This window comes from Zalophus californianus, chromosome 14 (genome assembly GCF_009762305.2).
Source record: "Zalophus californianus isolate mZalCal1 chromosome 14, mZalCal1.pri.v2, whole genome shotgun sequence".
Classification (NCBI taxonomy): domain Eukaryota; kingdom Metazoa; phylum Chordata; class Mammalia; order Carnivora; family Otariidae; genus Zalophus; species Zalophus californianus.
Window position 1 is genome coordinate 7,461,309 of NC_045608.1, and position 22,690 is coordinate 7,483,998.

The 22,690-nt window shown below is 53.3% G+C and overlaps 1 protein-coding gene and 1 long non-coding RNA gene across 4 annotated transcripts in view; one reads left to right on the forward strand and one right to left on the reverse strand.

Annotated features, from left to right (window-relative positions):
- BCL7A (BAF chromatin remodeling complex subunit BCL7A) overlaps positions 1 to 22,690 on the reverse strand; it is a 28,179-nt gene continuing 5,489 nt past the window's right edge. Inside the window, exons 2-7 of one of the 3 annotated variants that reach the window (XM_035723999.1) lie at positions 20,881 to 20,962; positions 17,656 to 17,752; positions 13,516 to 13,683; positions 7,076 to 7,197; positions 6,387 to 6,556; positions 1 to 3,879 (exon numbers count right to left, since the gene is read on the reverse strand). In XM_035723999.1, coding sequence (XP_035579892.1) covers positions 6,401 to 6,556; positions 7,076 to 7,197; positions 13,516 to 13,683; positions 17,656 to 17,752; positions 20,881 to 20,962 — 625 coding nt within the window. In that variant the 3' untranslated portion in view covers positions 1 to 3,879; positions 6,387 to 6,400. Of the gene's footprint in view, positions 3,880 to 6,386; positions 6,557 to 7,012; positions 7,198 to 13,515; positions 13,684 to 17,655; positions 17,753 to 20,880; positions 20,963 to 22,690 lie in introns of all 3 variants that reach the window. The other 2 variants (XM_035724000.1, XM_035724001.1) reach the window with 2 other exon arrangements.
- LOC118356281 lies at positions 11,013 to 21,312 on the forward strand. Its single transcript, XR_004819603.1, has 5 exons — positions 11,013 to 11,465; positions 12,312 to 12,374; positions 16,899 to 17,076; positions 19,652 to 19,853; positions 21,177 to 21,312. It is a non-coding gene; the product is annotated as an uncharacterized LOC118356281 (long non-coding RNA).

Consider the following 22,690-nt stretch of genomic DNA (forward strand, 5'->3'; position numbering starts at 1 on the left):
AAGCATATTTTTGGTTGAGCAAACAAGGCTCCTATGATTTCTGTTTTGTCACGTTAAACTTTCTCTATCAGGAGTTCCGACAGGAGTTTATTTCGCTGAGCAATCAATCCTGGGAAAAACACTAGAACATGTTAAAAAGGAAGGGGGGTGGGGAGGAGAGGCAGACAAAACAAAGGAGAGAACATTTGCCTCCAGGTGGGTCAGCATGGTGAGTCTTGGCAGGCCTGGCTAAAACAATAATCTCACCACCCCACCCCCACCCCCTTGCAGGTGGCTCAGCCACGTTCAGGTTTCAGGTGGAAGACAAGGCAGTGAGACAGACCAGAGAAAAAGAAACTAGTCTACTCTGGAGAGGGAGTCTGAGCTGAGGGAGAGAAGCGCCCCAGCTGCTGGGAGGGGAAAGGGCCCTGGGAAGGCTCTGGCTCTGGCCTGGCCACAAGTCACTTAATTAAGACAAGACAAAGTTACACTCTACCTCTGGGCTGACCCTTCGGAATCCCGGCCATGAGTCACAGCCTCCCAAAGTCAGGGACATGGCAAGCTGGTACGCTTGACCAGGGAGCAGGCGTGGCCTTTCCAGGAGGGCTCTGCCTGGCTATGCCTCTAGGGCTGTGTTCTCACCTCAACAGGGTGGTCCCACATCCCCTGCCCACAGTACCCAGCCGGTGCTTCATGACAGCAGCTAACATGACCGTGGGAGTCCCTGCCTGCAAGGAGCTCAGTGTCCTACACAAAGTCAGGGCTACACAGGAGAGGCCAGACGCGCCGGTGCAGGACCTTCTCACCATCCATCAGATTTACGCTCTGTTATAATGCTACAAAATCACATGGTGTTCATGATTTGAATTTTTTTTATTTTCTGAAATGGAACCATTGTACATTGTACAAACCATATCTACTTGATGGAATAAATAAGTGAAAAATTATACTGCTGTACAACACACCAAAAAAAAAAAAAAAAACAACCAACAAAAAACCCAAACATAAGAGGAAAAAAAAATTAGGTAACGGTGAAAAAAAGGTCTTTATACCTCTAACCGGGTCCTTGGCGATAATGAACATTCCAAACCATGACATCGTTGGTAATGGGAGGCCACCACCCTATAAACGGGCCCACCGCCTTCCGGGTTCCGGGTGTAAGTGCCAGCACTTCATGGAATGTGTAGCCGAAGCTCCCCCGACTTCACATGTGGCGGGGAGCAAGGTTGCCCTGGGAGCCCTTTAGGCCATGTGGTGGCCACGGAAGGCATTTGCTGAGCGCCACCCCCCACCCCACCCCCACCCCCCCGCCCCTGGCTCGGCCGGCTGAAAGGTCTTAGATTCTGTGGTGGGAGGGGGGCGAGGGGCACAGGGTGGGTGGGGGACAGTGGCTCCGAGGAGCGGACTGCATAGGGGAAGGAAGCACATCTGGATTTTTGTAGTCTCACTGTCCCGCGTGGAAGGCCTTCCTGGCCAGTGATGAGTACAGGGCCGCTGGTGCTTTGCCTGGTGTGGCCTCAGCAGCTGGGGGGGGGGGGGGCCCAGTCGGTCCCGGCCACGGGCCCCTTCCTACCTTCAGGCACTTCAGAGAAAAACAAATGACAGCCTCGGTGTCGCGGATGTCGTCTTCATCCTCAACCGTGTTGACTCCCTTTGCCTGGGTCCAGAGAGGCCACCGCAACCGGAAGGGGCCCCCGCGGTGGCAGGGGAGGGACCCCCAGCCGACGTGCCGTTTCTGTGGATGTGTGTGATTCTCCTTCAGCTGTCTTGGTTCTAACCTCTCATTTCCCAAAAAGAAAGGAAATAAATATCCAAATTCATCTTTCATCAAAATGGAGTTTCGCTGCAAAGAAAAAAAAGTTACTCTAGCTCTAGAGGATCTGGAGGTAAAGCCGCCTTGAGATATGCTGAGAGGTAACGCAGAACACAGTTCTGCACAGAGCTGACTGCCTGAGGGGCAAAATTGATAAGGACTTTTTTTTTTTTAAGACAGAAACCTTTCGGCATTGCGAACTTCAACATTAAGATTTTCAAAGTTTGTTTTTTGTTTTTTTCCCTTATTTCAGGAGACATTTTTGCATGAGGTATTTGAAATTCAGGAACATTTTGATTCTTCTTGAAGTGCAGGAAATAGATTGGCTCCCTTAAAAACAAGAAAGAGCCTCACCCTCAGAAACTTAGAAACTGGCAGACACTTTCCATGGTGGTCAGGAGAGAGATCCACACGTCAAAGGTATCAAAGGTGGTACCTGAATATGCACCAATCAGCAAAACAAAAACGAAAACAAAACAAAACAAAAAACCACAAAACAAAACAACCCTCTCCCCCAACCCACCCACCCCCTCACTCAACTCAAAGGGAGTTGGAACTCCAGTGCAGTAAAGAAAGCTCAGGAAAAGGGTTAAGGTCCGAGGAGTCCATTTAGGAATTAAGAGCAAACCAGGCCTCAGAACCAAACAATCAGGCAGTTCATCCAAGGGGGTATCTCCATTTTAGTGAGAGGAAGGTGTCCCAGCACAGGCAGGGGACGGAGGCGAGGAGAGAGGACTCGATCACCCCTTTCTGGAGGAGTGTAGAGCATCCCACTCCTTGGTGCCTTGCTTCTGGCCTTTGAGGCCCAATCCTCAGGGTCTGCTCCCCCCCCCGTGGGGACTGTGAGTGCATCCTGGGAGCGAGAGGCCATCAGACTGTTGGCTCTGAGCGTCAGGAACACTTTGCAATCTTGCCTCCCCCGGGGGCGGGGATGGGGGGGGTTGCCGAGTGGTGGTGGTGGTGGTGGGGGGAGGCAGAGGGTAGCAGGTTACTGCGGATTTGAAATCCAGGCAACATCGCACGACAGCAAGTTCAGCACCAGCTCTTCCTGCTATCTGCTCCCAGCCTCCTCAGCCCTTTTCCCGTCCTAAGGAGACAATCCTGCAGTCAGCCACAGAAGCCACTTCATCTTCGGAGGTGTGGGAGAAAGCCGTGTGGTGCGGGGAGGGTGCAAGTGCCAGAGCAATTGAAGGGCTCCGCGTGTCCGTCTGGGCCACCGCGGTGGCCTTCGAAACGCCGGCCCCAGATGCCCCGAGGAAGTGAGAGAGCACATCCAGAAGCCAGCCCTTGGCGGCAGTGCCCCGACATCCAAGGCTCCTCGGACTTGGGGCCCAGGGCCCAGGGCTTGCCCGACACCCCTGCAGCTGCAAATCGGGCGGCCGAGGAGGTCCTGCCCTTGCGAGGCCTCGGGGCCCCCTCCTCCCTGCCTGCTCCGCTCCAGCTGAAGTCCCGGGTCAGGGAGGAGAGAGGTGTGAGGACGGTGGCACCAGCTGCCTGGACAAAACTGAGGGCACTTTGCAAAGGGAGATGCAAAACAACCAGGAAAACATGCCAGAGGTCACCTCAAGGGCACAAGGCACAAAAAAAGAAAGCGGGAGGAATCGGGCGAACAGTGAAAAGCCCCGACGAAAACCGATTCCCTGATCGGTACCACCCTCGAATAGCTTATATCGTTAAATACAGAAGTTGGGGAGGGGGGGGGACACAAAACAATACAGCAGCAACACAAATGTAATCTTGGCTTCAGAGACAGTGTGCAGACACTCCTGAGCTGTCAACCCCATCTTCCCAAGGACAGTCCCTTCAACACTCGAGTGTTTTGCTTCACAGCAGAAAGTTCTTCAGTGTCTGAGAAGTTACGCTGTTCTGGGTTTTCTTGGATTTGCACTTGGTAAACTTGGAAAGTTAGTAGTCCTGTCTGCACCCGAGAGGAATTGCTCAGGTGAAGTTGTTCTAGGATTCAGCCTGCAGAGGGATCTCCCGTGAAACATGGACAGCAGGACTGAACATAGTGTCTACATCTCTTCAGAGTTCTGTTGCGAGGCCTCCAGTTTCATCTTCTTCGAGGGTGGCACTCCTTCCAAATCCTTGGGGGAGAAGAGAAGAGGACACAGGTTACCGCACCAGGAGGGCAGTTTAGGCCAGACGTGAGTCTGAAGGTCAACCCAGGAAGAAATGGAGGACCGGCCTCTGTGGTTCAAACCCGCAGTTCTGACCCCGCGGCCCCGTGTCACCTGGGCCCCGCCTGTCCCCACCACGGTGGTTTCCCTCCGGGTCTTCCGAGCACACTGCCCCCTGTGCCTCTACCTCTAAGCTCCCCCGTCCCCTGCCCCACACCAGCCAGGGAGGGTCTCCCCATTATCAGCCTTCCGGTCTGTCATTAATCGCCAGGGTAGTCATTTGTGCACAACTTCCACGTCGACCTCTCCAAGCTCAGAGATCTCGTCCAACCTTGCCATGTGGTCAAGGGGCTCCTCCTGATACTCAGCATTTGCTGAATGCACATGTGTGTTATTCTGGGGAAAAGAGCCATAGTTGTGACCACACTCCTAAGTCCCACGGCGCAGAAAGGTCCGGTACTCACCCCCCCAACTCTGACTTTCCCACTCAGCCATCTCCAAACTGACCCACTGCCCGAGACCAGCTAACGACTACCCACCTTGACCGCCCCCCGCCCCCAGTCTGTCGATGACACCACACCTGCTCAGGATCAAGCTGAGGGTACCCTGATGGCCTCACACCCCACCTACTAGTCCCACCAACTCCGTCTCCAAATACCCTTGGTTTCTGTCCGGCCCAAGAAGGGTCCGCCACCTCCACCCGGTGCCGTGCTTGCACCGTCTGCACCCGAACCCTCACCTGCCCAGACAAAGCAGCATTCTGCTCTGCGGCCTCCTTACACAGCCCTCCACACCGTCCAAGAAATCCCCAAACAGCAGTCATATCCAGAACATAAAGCCCGTTGCTACTTTCCCACTGACTCCAGAGCAAGACCCCGACTCCGTACCAGGCCGAGAAGGCCCAGCACCCAGCGCAGGCCTACCTGCGCCTCGTCCGGCTGTTCTCTTCCCTGTCCACTAGGGCCCCAGCCACTGCGGCTTCCCCTTTTGTTCCTCGGGCTCACTCCTGTCTCCAGGCCCAGCCCAGAAAGCCTGCCCTTGTGGCCGTAGTTTCTCAGCCTTCAAATTCCCATTCACTGCCCGGTCCTCTGCCTACGCCAGTCCAAAGAATGCTCTACCGTCAGGTCTCCTTGCCTGAAGAAGAACTCGGGTTCTTCTGCAACACATGTTGTGACCTTGTAATCCGCCCGTGCCTGCGATGCCCTGACTGTGTCATGGTGAGCCTCCTGCGGGCAGGGAGGGACCCCATCTCTGGCTCACCCTGGGTCCCTAGTATCTGACACAGCACCCGGTCCACAGTGGGTACACGACGTATGTTGAATGGAGCCCCCAGGCCCTGAGGTGGGCTGCGTGGGAGTTTCACGTGGCAGATGCTGAGAGCGGGCACCGCAGGGAGGCCGGAAGAGCTGCCTCTGTGTAAGCAGTAAAAGCCTGATACAGACACCAGAAAAAGCAGGTACTGTGCCTTCAGAGGATGCCGGGTCCCCCTGGGGAGAAGGTTCTTTGGTTCTGCAGAACAGTTGGATGGGAGGAAGGCATGTGAGCTTGGGAGTGGACGAGAAGGGGAAAAGGGAGCAAAAGAGAGGAGCCAGGAGCTAAGGACAGCCGAACAGGGGACAAGAGTCAAAGTACTGCTCTTGTCAGGCGGTTGGGGAAGCTTTTTTTTTTTTTTTTTTTTTAACACAGGAACAGCCAAATGTCAGTGTCTAGTTGCTTGCTTAATTGTAACGCATCCTCCACCTTGCTCACAAACTTCAGAGCTCTGTGGACGAGTATGTGTCCACGTGTGCCTGAGAACAGCGGAAGAGGCCTCATTCCAGGCCTGGATCCCCCAGGAATGGCAGTGGAGGTGGGGGGCTTGTGAGATGGAAGACCCCTGCACCTTTCAGACATGGGGGGGGAGCAGGGAGGAAGAGCACTAGATGCCCCCAGGGTACGGATCAAAGGTTCAAGCTAACCTTTCCTCCACTGAGTTCAGAAGGCCAGGAGACCCCAGCAGACATTCTGGTTTTACACACTGTTCAGGAAGCTTTGATTTTTAATCTAATGGGCTCCAGCTATGCCTGAGGTTCTAGGTCTTGCTTTTCTCATTTCACATTGGGAGGATATTTCTTTCTTGTCTGTCTGTACCTGGGTCAGCCACACTCTTTTTAACAGCTCCGTACCAGTCTGTCTTATCCAGGACCCCCGATTAATTGAACCAGTCCCCTTTTGGCAAACTTAGGTTGTGGCTCACATCTCCCGTCAACACTCCTTTTGTGTCTTTGGGCATTTGAGGTGTGTTCTGCGGGAGGAGGGGGCTACAGATCCAAGGGGTTATAGACATTAGAGTCCAGAAGGCACTTTCCCTTGGGGGATTACGGCCCTGCAAAGCGCAGACCAAGTCCTGCTGCACCCTGGCCCCTTCCAATCTTTCTGCTGCTACTTCCTCCGGAGGTACTGGACAGTAGTTTTACTAGTTCAAGTTCTGATACCTCGGAGTCCCCACTCAGCTTAGGTGGGCACAGAGGGTTGACAGTGAAAAATCACAGTGATGGCATCTGAGGCATTCCCGTGTCCAGCTCCACACCGAGTGTGTTCGCCACATTCTCTCATCCCATCTGCGCCCTGGCCCCAAGACAGTTCTGTGATCCCATTCCGGTAGCTGTGGACAAGGAGGCTCGGTTATGCTAAGTGAAGGAGCTGGGATTCGAACCCAGGATGTTTGTTCCTAGCCACCGGCCACCTGCTCCTGCACTGATTCGGACCAGATGCTGACAAACAGGGATGACCCAGAACGGGGTCCAAGCAAGGGGGCGGTGCGGTCAGCTGCAAAATTCCAAAGGATGATTCATCCGGCATTTAGGATTCTGAAGACTTACAGTCCCCGCGCTAAAGGAAGTTGACTTGGGGTCACTAGAGCAGGCAAGGCTTTTGTGGACCTGAGTAAACAAAGTGACAAAGCCGAGGCTGGGATAAAGGCCGCCTCCTTTTCCTACACCCTCCTCCTTGAGGGCTGGGCCCCAGGACACTCACGACTCCCGCTCAGTGAATGCAGGGAAGTGCCAATCTTCCGAGGAGAAAACCACAAAACAAAGTAACAAAACCCCTTTCAACGTACCCCCGACACCCCAGCGGGCTCCCGGCTGATCTGGCCGCCCCTCTGAGACCTCGATCGAGGTACCTGAGAGATTGCGGACATCTCTGCAGCTAGACCCGCGTCTCCAGATGGCTGCCGTTCACCTTTCTCTGAACTGTTCATCGAGTTTTCCATTGAAGACTGCGAATTCTGCTCGTCAGAAGCATCTGAGGGAAAGCAAGATGACAGAAGCTGTTTTCAGACACGTGAGATGTGGAGCCAGATGGACCAATTACTAAAAATACCTGGAACTGGGGAGTTTTGTGGCCAGGCGGTCTGTCGGGCCTGCAGTGAGCCGGGGCGCTTGGGAAGCCTCTTAGTTTTTCATGAGGTTGTCTGAAGCGGCCAGGCCCCACGCTGGCCCTGGGGCCTCCAACCCTTGCCTGCACACCCACTACCTGCCATGTGCCCTAAGAGGACATCTTAGGGAATGCTACATGCTTTGTGCCGCGTGCACCTGGCGCCCTCTAGTGGGCACGACGCATCCCAACCATCATGGCTGCTGACTCCTCCCTTTTCCATTCCAGAGCCTGCGTTCTCCACCTGGGGCGCTGGCCTGGGGAGCTGGCCGAGGGACCTGCCCCTTTGTAGACTTTTCTCTTAATAATGTGGGTGTTTTCCTGACCATCAGAGCAATGACTGATGATTGCACAGAAACAGAAAATACGGGAAAAAATAAAGTCAGAATCACTGATTACCTCACCCCACCCACAACTACCAACCCACTAACATTTCAGAGGATTTATTTTCATCTCTCCAGATGTTTCCCCCCCCCACATGCATATAATTCTCTGCTCTCCCCAAATAGAGATCACACAGAATTTTGGAAAAATTTTTCATGTCTTTAAAAATTCTCTGAATACAAGAGTGTACAAGATGGCTGCACGGCTTCCATCCAGCAATCACTTATTTATGAATCCTGTTTTGCCAATGATTCGGGCTGCTTCTTATGCATCGGTCTCCCTCCTCCCCTCCCCAGCGCAGTCCTTTAGCAGAAGGGGGTTGCAGGCCGTATCCGGCTGTATGAGGCGAGGCGGTACGGCTGTGGGAGAGGAGGTTATTTTGGGCACCGAGCCACAGAACTCACGGTGGGAGCAGCATCTTGCCCAGGGCCCCACTTGGCTTGCACTCAAGGCCCCAACAACATCCGTCACCCTGATTTTTTCAAAGGGCACTAGAAGACTCAAGAATGCCTCACTTTCTGGGGTTTCTGAGGCAGAAAAAAAAAAAAAAAAAAATATATATATATATATATATATCCAGGCTTAAGTTTTAAAGCAGGCACGCAAGTCGGCAGCACTCCATGACCTGAAACCAGTGGGGAGCAGAGGGCTGGGGAGAAGGGCAGGAAGGAGGTGGAAGACCCCACCTCTCCCAAGGAGGCTGCCCTCCCAGCATGTCCATCCCAGGTGAGCTGCTCTTTAACACATACTCTGCCTCCCCAAACCAGCAGCCCTGATATCCTGAGGGCAGCACCCGGAGTCCCACCACTCTGCCAGGGCCTGAGCTTGGGTGTTCCGGCTGCTGCGGGGAGGCTCAGGGGGCCCGCCCTCTCCAGGGCTGGGCTCTGCCTACAACCTGGTACCTGGGAGGACCCAGGGTTTAGAAATAGACCTGAGTTCCTGTCATGCCTCTGCCACTTGTTTCCTCTGGGAGCCCTAAAAGTCTTCCCGGTTGACAACAGCCACGCTGTGGAGTCTTGGTGAGGCCTTAAAGGGACAGGGGAAAGGGCAGGGGAAGTACTCAAGTAACAAAATAACCCCAGGGGGGAGAAACTACCAGGGCATAGGACCACACTCCCCACCAACCTGACAGTTCTTTAATATTTTGTTTTACTTTTTAAAAAAATTTAATTAATTTCTACACCCAATGCGGGACTCCAACTCACGACCCTGAGATCAAGAGTCACACGCTCTACCGACCAACGGATCCAGCCAGGCGCCCCTATTATGTTAAGTCAAACACGGAATCCCTGTACAGTCCAGCTCTTCCACCACTAGGTAGAGACCCAAAGGAAGAGCAAATAGGTCCTCAAACTGGTACGTGTACATGAATGTTCACGGCAGTACTATTCCTAACAGCCAAGAGATGGAAACAGCCCAAATATAAATTAACAAATGAATCAAATGACAAAACGTGGTGCATCCACGCAATCCACAGAGCAAAGTATTACTGACTCACAGATAGGAGGGAAGGAATGGCACTTGCTATCAGGTGGAAGAACCTCGAAAACATGATCCCGAGTGAAAGAAACCAGACACAAAAGGCCACATATTACACGCCACGTATATGAAACATCCAGAACAGGTAAATCCATACAGACAGAAATCAGACTGGCAGCTGCCGGGGGTTAGGGTGAGGGGGAAGGGGGGAGCGACAGTTTATGGGTACAGAGTTTCCTCTGGGGGCGATGGAAATGTTTTGGAACTGGACAAAGGTGAATTTCATCTCAGTTTTTTAAAAAGGAAAGAAATCCATGTTAATGTTATGTTCTAGTTTGTAACAGACGTTTGCTTTAGCAAACTCTGAATTGTTATTGCCCTCCTCTGGCCTCCCCTTTCTGCCCTACACACTGAGCTCTGCAGACTGGACAGGGAGGTTCAGAAATCATGGCCAGCCACCCCGAGAGTCATACTGACCCCCTGCCCGGCCTGAGAGCTCAGCAGGAACTGGCCTTAAAGCTCACAGAGCGTGCAAGGGCTTGGTGCAGCGGCCTGATTCTCCTAGTGCTGGTGCTGGAACTCGCCCAGGGGAAATTATTTTCCTAGGGCCTAAATTTAGTCCAGTGAGTTTGGACATTATGTCATTCCCTGAACTCACTCAGCAGTAAACAAGTTCAAAGCAAGGTCAACAGCTGGTGACTAACCCACCCCATCCCGCAGGCTGTACATACCCACCTGGGAGGCCTTCATGCCTTTCCCATGGGGGCTCCCCTCAACCGTGGCAGGCACCCCCCTCCCTCGAGCGATGCTGGGCAACTGTGTGGGCCCAGTGGCCTGGGGTCATCAGAAGAGGACCCTGGTGTAGTGTCCGCCTGGACGGGTAAAGCTTTTGGTGGTGGGGGGGGAGGGAGGGGGGCAGGGTGTTGTAGTTACCAATTCCGGAAGCAACAACCCAAGAAGCAATTTCTGCAACTGCGCTTTCACTGGCTTTTAGGGAAAGGAGATACAGCCCCCAGACATGGGAGACATGAGGGAGAAAGCACAAAGGATGGGAAAGAAGCCAGGATGTGTGCACACCTGGACCGGCAGGTGTGCGTGACCTCCCCTCGCTCACGTCAGGCTCAGGCTTGGGTGAGCACTTTTGCTTCCTTTCCGCCCCACTCCTTTCGGGGACTGGGTGAGGGAGGCAACTTTCATCTGTCTCACTTTATAAATAAGGAAACAGAAAGGCTCATAGGAGGGGATGCTGCCAGCCCAAGGCCACACGGCTAGCAAGTGTCAGCCCAGACGTGACGGTTCATCCTGCCCTGGTCCCACCGCCCACTGCCCACAAAGCCACAGGAGCGGGACGGTGCTGGGGGCCGCTGTGGGGAGAAGCCAGGGAGGCCTCTCAACATGCCACCCCACACAGGATGGCCCCGCAAGGCGAGACGCATCTGGCCCCAAATGCCAGCCACGCTGAGGTTGACAAGCCTTGCCTACCACATCTCTGAAGGAAAACGGTGGGATCTTCCCCAATTTTAAATGCCCGCGTCTCTGACTAAATACACAGTCCCTCTATCCTTCACATAAAGATGTGAGGACAAGACTCCCTGCTGGATCATGTGTGGGGAAAAAACCTGTATGATTATCAACGTGGGGACTATTTGAATAAATGATGACATGTTCGTACCACTGAATAGTACAAAGCTGGTAAAGAGAATGGAACAAACCTGTACGTTCTAACATGGAACAATCTCCATGGTGATTGTTAAGGGAAGTATTCTAAAAAAAGGAGGTTATAATCTCATCTAGATTCTTCTAGGGCCACCACACTAGACTCAACAGAGGTCCTCCTGGGGTAGGGAGAACACTCGAGGTTCTGACTGGGGGGCCGTCCGGTCTTCGTCCTGATGCCGGCATTGTTCCCCGTGTGTGGGGTCACCTGCCCCCCCCCACCGTGCCCCGCCCACAGGCCTACCTGGCACAAGGGCTTCCGCATCCGGCTCGGACAGGGGGTGCCACACTGAGCACCTGAGACCCTCGTGCCTGGCTGGCTCGCCCCTTCCCCCACATGTCCCCAAGCACTGCCCCTGGTCCCTTCTGCTTGCATTGCTCATTTCCCTCCTATCTCTGCTCAGCCTTCGAGCCCACGTCAGGCAGCAGGAAGCCTTTCCTGAGCCCCCTAGGCTCCTTTTTCCTACTAACACAGCACTGACCACAAACTCAAAAGCCCCTTTAAGGGCCAGGCAGTGCCGTGAATGAGTCATGGGGGCTGTTCAACTCAGACACAGGTAAGGAAAAAAAAAATCTGAAGGAATATTCTTCTGTTCTTCAAAAAAATACAGATTCTCCCAACCTCTCAGACTTCTACTTTTCCACTTTTGATAGAGAAATAGGTTAAAAAAAAACAATGTACTTTTTCCTTTAAATGAGTAATAGAGAAAGCAACAGTGATCACGGAGGGACATGGGGCCACGACTCTTGGGCTCAGTGTCAGGAAGACAATAGGGAGTGGCAGGGAGTGTGGTGACTAGCAAACGCAGGCTCACGCACCCTCCCTGGAAGGGCAACCACATCTCTGCTTTAACCGGTTGCTGCTCCATGGAAAAGCAGACCCAGTATTGCCCAGTCTTCTGATTTTCTCAAAAGAAGGTGGAAATCAATCTTCTTTTAAGTGAATTGTTTAATTTTAAAATTCTGACATCCAATTCAAATTAAAAATAAAAATAGCACCAGGCCAGTGGCCACATCCACACGCCCCAGGCTGGATCTAGTCTGTCTGTGACCTCTGGGGAGTCTCGTTCTCAGTTTTGGTGTCCATCCCCCACTGCTTCCCTCTGAGTGCTTGGGGGGCAGGAAGCAGTCTCACACAGGCCGCAGGTGTGGGAAAGCGTGTCAAAGGGAATGGAAAGGGGTTCGAAGTGATACCACAGCACAGAGAGGCCTTCCTCCCGAGAAGACCCGAGCCAGTCCCTCCCCAAGCACAGGGAAGCCTGGCCTCCACCCCGGGCCAGCCCTCTTCCCCCTCTCCTCCCTTCACAAATGCTGGCCAGGACATCCCCTCAGATGCCAGGTCCCTGCTCAGCCCAGGTACCACCTGTCAACACATACCCCACCTTGGACCTTCAAACTACCAGATACCAGACAAGCAAGAACTACAGACCCATCTTCTTAAGTGTAATGACGGTACCTGTGATCAGGTAAGAAAACATTCTTATTTTTAAGAGACGTGTGCTGAAGTGTTCAGGGATGAAATGCTCTAAGATTTATAAGTTACCTTCAAATGCCCTCCCCCCAAATATTTACAGACAAAGCCAAACAGACCAACAACCGCCGAACTCAGCTGACATATATGGGAGAGTACCCTATTTATTTTTCTGTATGTTTCAAAACTTTCTTTTACAAGAATCCAGAGATCTCGGGGCGCCTGGGTGGCTCCGTCGTTAAGCGTCTGCCTTCGGCTCAGGTCATGATCCCCGGGTCCTGGGATCGAGCCCCGCGTCGGGCTCCCTGCTCAGCGGGGAGCCTGCTTCTCCCTCTCCCACTCCCCCTGCTTGTGCTCCCTCTCTCGCTGTCTCTCTCTCTCTCCATCAAAATAAATAAATAAAATGTTTAAAAAAAAAAAAAAAAAGAATCCAGAGATCTCAAAACAGACAAAGATAAGCCAACACACACATACCCACGTACACGTATGTCCTCCACAGCCAGACTGCCGCTGACTACCTCGTCTGCTGCCACCCGGTCCCAACAGTCGCCACCCTCCTCCATCTGGATGACTGCCTTAGCCCATCTGTCTGTTCTCAATCACAGCAACCAAAGTGACCCTCCAGACCATGGCACTCAGTCCCAATGGCTCCTGTCTCCCTTGGCACAGAAGCAAGGGTCTGCTTAGTGGCCTAAGAGCCCCCCACACTCAAGGTCCTGCCTCTTCTGACCTCATCTCACTTTGTGAACCCCTCATCCGCCCTTCCGCGCCACTAAGCACACTCCTGCCTCGGGGCCTTTGCACTGCCCATTCCCTCTCCCTACAGTGCTTTTCTCCCCCTTTCCCAAAGGGTTTGCTCCCTTACCTAATTTTAGCCTAATTTGCTCTAATGTCACCTTCTCAGTGAGGCCTTCCCTGGCCACCTTATTTAAAATGGAAACATTCCCCATAATTCACCAAGACTCGCCATTCCTCTTTCTTATTATAGTTTTCCATGGAACTTACCTTCCCCAAACTAGAGCTAATCTAGGCATTACCTTTCTTCTACTGTGACCTTCTAGGGGTCGGCATGTGGCTGGACCTCCTAGAGACCTGTCAACCGACTGCACAAAGGCCCAGCCCCTGCGGCCACGTACCTTCCACCCCAGGGAGCTCCTTCCCATCGGCCTGGGTCTCGTCTGCCTTAGCGTCAGTGCCTTCGCCGGGCACGGCTGAGCTGGGCTCTGGAGCAGGGCTTGAGTTACTGCTGTTCTCCTGTTTGATCGGGGAGGCATCCGCTATGGAGCTCTGGTTGCTGTTATCATCTGCACAGGGGAGAAGAGAACCACAGGGTGAAATCCCCCAGCTACTGAGGAAAGGCGGGTTGGGGGCTTGGCCTCCCCAAGCCTCTCTGCCGGCAGCCCCACAGGACACTCTCCCAGGGAAGGAGACACTTCCCCACCCTCAAGACCTTGGAGATGAGCCACCTGGGGCCGTTCCATACGTCCTGCAAGGAGAAGGCTTCCGTAAGCCTGCCTGAACGTCCCCCTCTGGCTCCATCCTGTGTGTGGGGGCAGCCAGCGACACACGGTGGCCTCCCACGTTTCAAGTCTTTGGGGGGCCTCTGAGGCCTCATTCTGGGTGAAGAAGCCAGATTTGTGCACCTGGCTCTGTGGCAACGCGAAGGCTGAAACACGGTCCATGAGGCAGCATTACCAAAAATGTCCCACTGATCTAATCAAGTGTCTAGACCAACTTCCACTTGATACAAAATAAAAGGGGGAGAGAACACGTAAATGGAAAGTAGGATATTCCACAGCACAATCGGCCCAGCCTCTTCAAGTCAGAACCATTAAATAAGAGAGACAGAGAGAGAGAGAGAGGGAGAGAGAGGGAGGGAGAGGGAGGGAGAGGGAGGGAGAGGGAGGGAGAGGGAGGGAGAGGGAGGGAGAGGGAGGGAGAGGGAGGGAGGGAGAGAGAAGCAGGGAAAATTATTGTAAAGAAATTTAAGAGAATTAACAGCTAAATTAAGGACATGTGAAAATTATTTAGATTCTGTTTTGAATGTGCCAGCTCGTAAGGGACATTTTGGAACAACCGGGGAATTGAGTTTAGAATATAGTCTGGGATTTAGAAGATACAACGGAATAACAGTTACTTCTGTTAGGAGTGAAAACAGCACGGCAGGTGTATAGAAATGTTGTTAGTGACACGTGCTGAAAGGTTTAGCCACGGACTTAAAACACAACGCAGGGAAACTTCAGTTCAGCACAGGCTGCCTACGACTGTCAAAATTCCCTGAACCGAACACTCGAGAGCTATGTGGTTTTTCTATGTAAATTGCATTTCAATTAAAAAACTTAATACATTAAAAAAAAAAAAAGATGAGGCAAACATGGCATGTGAGTGAAAACCTAGGTGACAGGTGTGTGAAGTTCATCACACTAGTCTTCCTACTGTTCTCAATTATGAAATTTTTCATAATACAGAGAAAAAAAGAGAAGTAATTTGAGCACTGCGTTCATGGTTGAGCCAGTGGCAGGGCTGGGGGTCCGGGGGCACGTACCCCCTGGCGCTAGACCCTGTCGTACGTGCAGAGAATCATGTTAGGTTGCAGATATCCAAGTGGTGATTTCGAAAACCACCACCACACTGCTTTTCTGGGCCATGCTGTGCACTTGGGACCAAGGCCACTTTTGTGAAACAGATAGCAAGGAAGAGACACGGAGAAGCACATCCACACATCCTGGGCCCTACTTCATGCTGACACCTGGGCAAAAACACTTACAACCACTTGTTTCATCCTCCCGACAACCTGCCCAGTAGGTGCTGTTACCTCCCTCGTTTCCAGAGGGGGAAACTGAGGCTCTGAGCGGCAGAACCCCTTGCTCAAGCTTCTCCACCCAACTCCAAACTCAACCTGCCAAGGAAGTGCCAGGCAGTCACACGATCCCTGCCAGGTAAACTGCATCTTACTCTAAGTGTACTAGTTACACACAAGATCCTCTTGTGAATTCTGGGACTTTAAAAAAAAAAAAAAAAAAAGCACACTCTCCTGATTTGCCTTTTAAGAAAATCTAAACCTTCTTCCTACACCAAGCTGTGTGTGCATGTATGTAAAAGGCAGAGGCCTAACCCACAGGTCCCAGCACAGAGTTATGTTAATTAATGACAACAAGTGCTAATGTTTAACAAGTTAGTTGCCAGAGCCTAACCTGGTCACCCGGTAACGACGTGACCCTGACATTCGAGTCAATGTTGATAGAATCTCAGACTCGAAAGAGGTGGCTGCAGATGCCCGCTACCCCACTGGGAGTCTTGCAGATAATCCTGTCCAGGCCCACATCTTTCCTTGCCTTTGCACACATCTATGCCCTGCGGCTGGAGGAGGGTCTCAGCTGCACATGTGCGAAGATGGAAAGGATACTGAGAACGTGAGCGAGGCTCCCGGGCTGGTGGCCACACACTTGGATTCTGCCTCCAAAGGACCTCAAGGCCAGCACTGGCATCCATGAGCTTCCTAACCTGGGGTGCCACCTCCCCGAGCCCTCATTTCCTAATCTGCACAATGGGGCTTGTTTTTAGGATGAATGAGGTAAGGCATGAAATGGGCTTAGCAAGATGCTTTGGCACACTGTGACAGCCTTAAACGTCAGCTACTAACATGCCAAGGGCTTTGAGGGGGTTATCTTATTTAATATTCACAAGGACCTTATGAAGTGGGCATTACCATTCCCACTGGGCAGACTGAAAACAGATCTGATGGTTACATGCTAAGGAACTAGCCCAGGATCACACAGCCGGTTGGGGGGGGGGTCCTAGGGAGCCAGATGTGAACCCACGCGGGATCTTGTCCTCTGCTCTAAAAGGCTCTCACCTGTGAGCCAGGCAAGGGCCTTCTCAAATCCCAAGAGAGTGAGGATCTAAGCAATGCCGGGGGGCAGGTCACATCCCAGCTCCAATACCTGGTTCAATTGTGTTCCATGTTTCAACTGCGACTGTATGGCCAGCGAGGGGCTTTCCTGACGCGTCAGCTGTCAGTAAAACCCCTCTGTGCTTTCTGAAGCCAGCCCAGCAATAAGCAAGACCCCCCCGCTGCCCTCAGAGCTTGTGACTGTGTTTCCAGACTGGTCAGCCTGGGCAAATGCAAAAGTTCACTGGCACTCCTTCCCCAGAGCAAGAAAGCCCTGGAACCAGAGGGGCAGAAACGCGATCCATCCACTATTCCTTTTCGATGTGCTTATTTATCGAATAGCACCATGCTGTACAAAAGGCCTGCAGGGTCAAAAGAACAAAGACGTTGAAAGTGGGATCAAGAGATGGGAAAAAGCAAGTGGTACCAGCTCTGCTAGTGGCAGCCCAAGCAGGTGGCCCTGGAGGGACCACAGTCTCCTGTAGCAATGGCTACAGCTGCCTTGAGGGGAACACACTCCCCGAGTTTCTGGGTCTGATTTCCCAAAGCACAGCATACACGCAGATTTCCTAGTTTATAAACATCGGAAACTCAACGTTGCATAAATTTCATGTTGGAATCTCTCAGGTCGGAAGCCGGGCAGCGGTGCTCCTTGGAGGGATGAGGACAACCAGAAGGGGACACCAGGGGGATGGCCAGGCACGTTTCCGTCTTGACCTGGGCCGGCTGTATGGATGTATGGAACCTGTATACCTATCATGAAGCCATACCCTTACGATGCGTGCCTTTCCTATCCATTAACGAGGTAAAGGGGGAACTCACGCGAGCAATGTCAAAACCGCAGACCGGCTAATGCAGGTCTCCAGCCTGGATTCCATCAGGGGGACACTGGTTGTAACTTTTGAAATAAGACAGCAAAGGAAGGTAGGATGTCATTGTGGAACGCTGGTCCCCGGGTCCCAGAGTGATAAACGGGATGCGGAAATCCAGTTTGGAGTTTCCCAGCAGCCAAAGAGAAATAGGAAATGGAAAACGGCGTCAATTTCACGGTAGGTCAGGCCTAGGAGGGGAAAAGATCGTAGACCCACAAAAAGTTCCTGAGCGCACACAGGGCTGAAAGGTCGCGTCCCCCTCCCCCCGTAAGGTTTGTGTCGCTGGGCTCGAGAAGGTCTTGTTTTATGTCTCTGGCTTGTTTCTTGTTTTACGTTTCTTGGCCTGCTGTGCTGGGCAGAGAAGTTTCTCCTCTGCTGAGGCTTCTCCTGGGCACGAAGGCCTCCTGGTGCTGCCCAGCCCTCCTACCCTTGCCTGGAATGTGAACAAACCTGCTGGTGAGAACAAAAGCTGAGTGCTCTGCCGCAGCCCAGGGCCGGGCAGGAGAGCTCACCGTGCATGTCCATCATCCCCGGGGAGGAGCTGTTCTCCGGCGTGGTCACCTCAGAGCCACACTTCTCATCTTTGCCCTTTTTCTTGTTCTTGTTCTTCTGGAGGAGAAAATGGAGCAGACACCGAGTCACCACATTGTGTGTGCATGCGTGAGCAAGCCCCCGGGGGGTGATATGAATATTTTATTTGGCCGGTTCATCTTGGAGCCTGCAAGGCTCCGGAGGGCTCTCCTTGGCCTGCATTTGAACACGTCCCATTAGGGGCCTCACCTGCCGAAGGGAGGATTCTGGGGCTGGGCATAAACCTGCCTTGTGTGGGGGGCCAGCACCAGCAGGCATGCCAACAGCTACAGTGATGCCAGGTGAGGGACAGAGACGACACAGGTCGCACACTCCCACTATCTGTAGGCCCCACGGTTGCCTAGAGTAGTCAGCTGACTCCCAGCAAAACACTGGAAGGCCAGGTGAGGAGAGAAATCCCAAGGAGGAAGGGTGGGGAAGAGGATGCTTTTTGTGTGCAGTTCCATTTGTTTTTGTTCTGTTTTGTTTTTTTTACAAATGGAATAGGATCATGTTGGAAATGACCTGTGTCCACTGGTAAGACTTGTTAAATTACAGCATATTCTTTCAACATAACGTAATGCAATAATTACTGAGACTAAGACAGCTCTTCATATACTAACGTGGAATGATCTACAGAAATATCAGCATATTAGAATATCTCAGTCATCTCCAGGATGCGTAAAAGGAAGGTGCGGAACATGGGAAGGGAAGGCCACTATTCACGGAAAGAAAGGACACGTGAATGTCTATCCACACGTGTGTTTGTGGGCACTGTCTCTGGAAGGATAAACAAATGCTGGTCGCCTCCAGAGAAAGGAGCTGGGTGGCGTGGGGGCGTACACAGGGACAGGAAGCAGATTTACAAAAAGATATATACATATTTGAAAAAGGTAGCATTTGAAGAATATGCACACCTCTAGAGATGGAAAGCTGATTGGTGGATTCCAGGACCGGGAAGGCGGGGGGGGGGGGGGGGGGGGGGGAGTGACGGCTAACAGGTGTGAGCTTTCTTTTAGGGGTAATGAAAATGTTCTGGAATTATAGCAGTGATGGCTAGATGACAGTAAATACACTAACACTAACTTGTATACCTTAAAGGAGTGAGTTTTATGGCATGTGAGTTGTCTTCATTGGAAAAAAAAATGTTTTTAAAGTAATATTTGAATTCTGTAAATTGGTTTCCCTATTTAAAAGGAAAAAACTTGCTAGAGTTCCAAAGGGGGGGGGGGAATGGTGCAACCATGTTGTAATTGGGTGTTTAGAAAAATAAAAAGCTACCCCTCCGGCTACAACCACCGGAGATTCCGACTCAGCTGTCTGGGGTGGGGCCCAGGGACCTGCATTTCTCCACGGTTCCCAGGGGATCGGATGCTCAGCCAGGGGTGGGGCCCACAGCCCTAGAGGGAAAGGGGGTGGGGGGAAACATCATATTGTCCATCATGGCTCCGAGACAATGGCAAATTAGCATTTTTAGAGCACCGTCCGCACAGCGGGGCCCGGGTTAAGTTTTCTCTGTTTGACACATCGCCTTTACACTGCTGCAGAAACCCCGGGAGCTGCCTATTGTTGCCCCACAGCACAAAAGAGGGAACGAGGGCCCAGCAAGTTGGGGTCACCTGTCTGACATCATAGGTTAACGGGGGGGGGCACCTGTCCTCTCTTTGCCCAGCCTGCAGCTGCCCTGTCCTTCCCGACAGCCCATATATTACACTTTCTCCTTGATCCCAATCCATTTTGGCACTTCCCTGATGTCTGTTTCATGCTATTCTATAATTATCTTTCCCAACGAGATTATAAATTCCTTGAGAGCAGGGACCATGTCTTCTCAAATGCAACCGGCGTTTATACAACACCTAATGATGTGCAAGGCACAGATGTGGGCCAGAGCCAGGAGCTGCCTTCGAGGAGCCGGCTGCACCCTGCTCTCCCCTCTAGAGACGGCCAGCACCAACGGCTGCGATGCGCTAGGTCTTGGGGCCTCGAGGAACGCAACCCTGGTGGCTCCAGGAGCCCAGGCCGGAACCAGAAAGGGTGATACACACCGACGTTCTCCGCCGAGCACCAACCTACCCAGAGACGAGCTTGTGATCACAGGGTCAAGAATGGAGCCTCAGCCCTGCCTGGACACCTGGGACAGGTAACTGAAGACAGCTGCGGGGAGGCTTAGCCTCGCCTTTATGGCCCCCTAGGAACCCAGCAATCATGACTACGACCCCCCAGAAGCAAATGGAGCCATCAGTCCATGTGGCTCAGCGTGAGCCATCTTCCTGGGGGGTTGGATGGTTCACATGAATAGGGAAGGCACCCTGGGCAGGACAGTCCATGCCAAGGTCTGTAGGTGGGAGCATTCTGGATGCTGACTGGAAATAAGAGTAGCTGACCTGGGGTCTTTGGGGGTAAACTGGCCCAGGAGCCACGAAGCTGAAAAACTACCCATGATGTGGGCAGCAGCTTCCGCAGGCCCTCCCCCACACCAGGCGCGGCTGCTGACGCTCCTTCTAGTGGCTGGAGCACCCTCTGCCCCCCAGCCCCAGGGCCCCAGCCGTGGCTGTGTTCCCGTGCACCAAGCCCTCTCGCTCTGGGGTCGCTCTGGGGTGGCCTGCAGCTCCAACCACCGGAAGGCTCTCCAACAGCAAAGAGAGCATGTGTTCTGGAGTCAAACAGACCCGGCACTTGCTGTGTGATTCCGGGGAAGTGGCTTCACCTCTCTGAGCCTGTGTCCTCACTTGTCCAAAGGGGATAATGGGTCAACTCGACAGACCTGGCAGGTGGTTGGGGGCTCCGGAGCAGTGACAACAACGGGGGAGGGTCTGCTTGTCTGGGCGTACGCTACACCCAAACCGTGGTGCCCAGGGCCCCAGGGAGGGGACAGCTCTGCACTAAGGCATGTCCCCACTGGCAAACTATAGGGCTCTCAGCTCAGAAGGGATGACCTGCAGGGGACACTTCCCAGCTCCCAGAGGGCCAAACTCTGGGGCTAGACTATGAGTGAGGAGGACCCAGGTGCAGCAGCCTCTCCAGCCATAAGCTGGTCCTTCTGCTTCCCAGGTGGCCCTGGCCCCAGGGTCGCACACTGGTGGGCAGTGGTGGACAGCACCTTCTACCTGCGGTGCGGGGAGCACGGATGGATGGCCCTACCCCAGGGGTTTGGCCCACATACTCACATCGTCCACCTTTGGCTCTGTCACAGGGACCCACTTATAGATTCGCAGGGATGTGTCACCCACAGTCACCCACTTCTTCTCCCTGCAGAAGATGAGGAAGAGCTCGTTACCAGGGGGTTTCTGGGGCAGAACCCTGCGCACCCCTCGTGGTGGACACGGGCCTTGGAGTAGCTGCGACACAGGGGCTGCTCAGCTTGGGGTCAAGGGAAGGAGCTCCAGATCACCCCAGATCTAATAGCTGGGGGCTGCTGGGCAAGTCATTCACCATTCTACACCTCTGTCTCCCCATCTGTTAGACCACACAGGGTCATCGGTCTCTGGGCTGTCACGAGGATTACGTGAGACAGCACGTGTGAAAAGCCTCCGCATGCCCTGAAGGGTGTGCCTGGTGTGACTGGGCGGACAGAGGGGCTGCCATTAAAGAGGATTGCTCTGGATGAAGAGAACTGTGCCCCAGGGTCCTCCAGCTTTTGTGCCTCACACCGCTGCCAACTCCACGGAGCCAGTGAACTGGGCCACCCCAACCCCTTGGGCAGCAGGGCGGGCTTTAGGCCAGCAGGGCATTTCCTCCTCAGGGGTTGAGGGGGCTTCACCAAGGGCACCCAGGGACTCACCCTGTCCTCCCCGCAGTGCCTCTGAGGTCAGAGGAAGGAAGGCAGGAGAAGACAGCGTGATAACCACCCAGTGCTCTTCGGGGCAAACGCCATTTGGAGCAGTCGGGGGGGGGGGGGGAGGGGGCAAGGGGAACAGGGGTGGGGGAGCAAGAACAAACCTGGATGCCCAGTGGCCTTGGCCCCAAGGGTGGTCCCCAGGCCTCAACAGGGAAGCACAGCCTGGACAGCAGCCAGCCAGACGGATGCCCTGAGACCCCACATCCCGGCTCCAAGCCAGGCATGTGTTTCTGGGTCTTCCCTCCTAAGACCCACATCAGCACACTGTCCCCGCCCCTGCCCCCACCACAGCCTAAGCTCCTGGGGGACCGCATCCAGGGACCCCCGCTACTAGAAGCAGGTTTATGGGTAAGGAGAAAAATCACAAGCCAGGAGAAGGAAACGGGGTGACCGGTTTCCATTAAGGATAAAAATTAACACCCTCTCCTCCACACCACTGTATTCCAAGCCACCATCATTCCCTAGATTCCTGCCACAGCCTCCAAACTCTGGTCCCTGACCCCTGCAGGCTACAGGTCAGGTCAAGTCACTTCTTGCCCCTAACACTGGGAATGAGAGCCAGAGGCTGTGCACCTGACAATATCGAGGCTCGGAGGAATCACCCGGAAGGAAAGTTGGGACTCCAAACCAAGCAGTTTGGACTCTCGGGTCTCCATTCCTGGCACCAGGCTCTGCCATCTCAGGAGAAGTGGGAGGTCACAAAGGATCTCTCTCGGCTCCTTAATTCAAGGAACCCACCGTGGGATGACGGGGCCAGATACACACCTAGGACAGGTGACAGAGCTGCCAGAAGCCCCCAACAAGTTTAGTGACAAGGGTTCCACCAGAACCAAAGTTTACGTGTGGCAAGAGCACCTCTGTTTGTGAGCTACCAGGTACCTGCCCAGCCTTCCCTCCATGGGTGGGTGGCCTTCATGGGCTGGTGGGACACATTACAGCCACCTGGCACTCAATTGCCACAGAGGGTTCGGGGCACCGGAGCACACTCAAAACCAGCTAACCCAAACCACAGAAATCTCCATTCCCCCAACTGTGCCTGTTCAGGTCCTACAGATTCCCTGCTGGAGGAAGCCACAGTCTGGCTTTTACTTATTTTAGGACTATTTCTAGTGTCTTCAATGTGCTGACTTCCCATACAC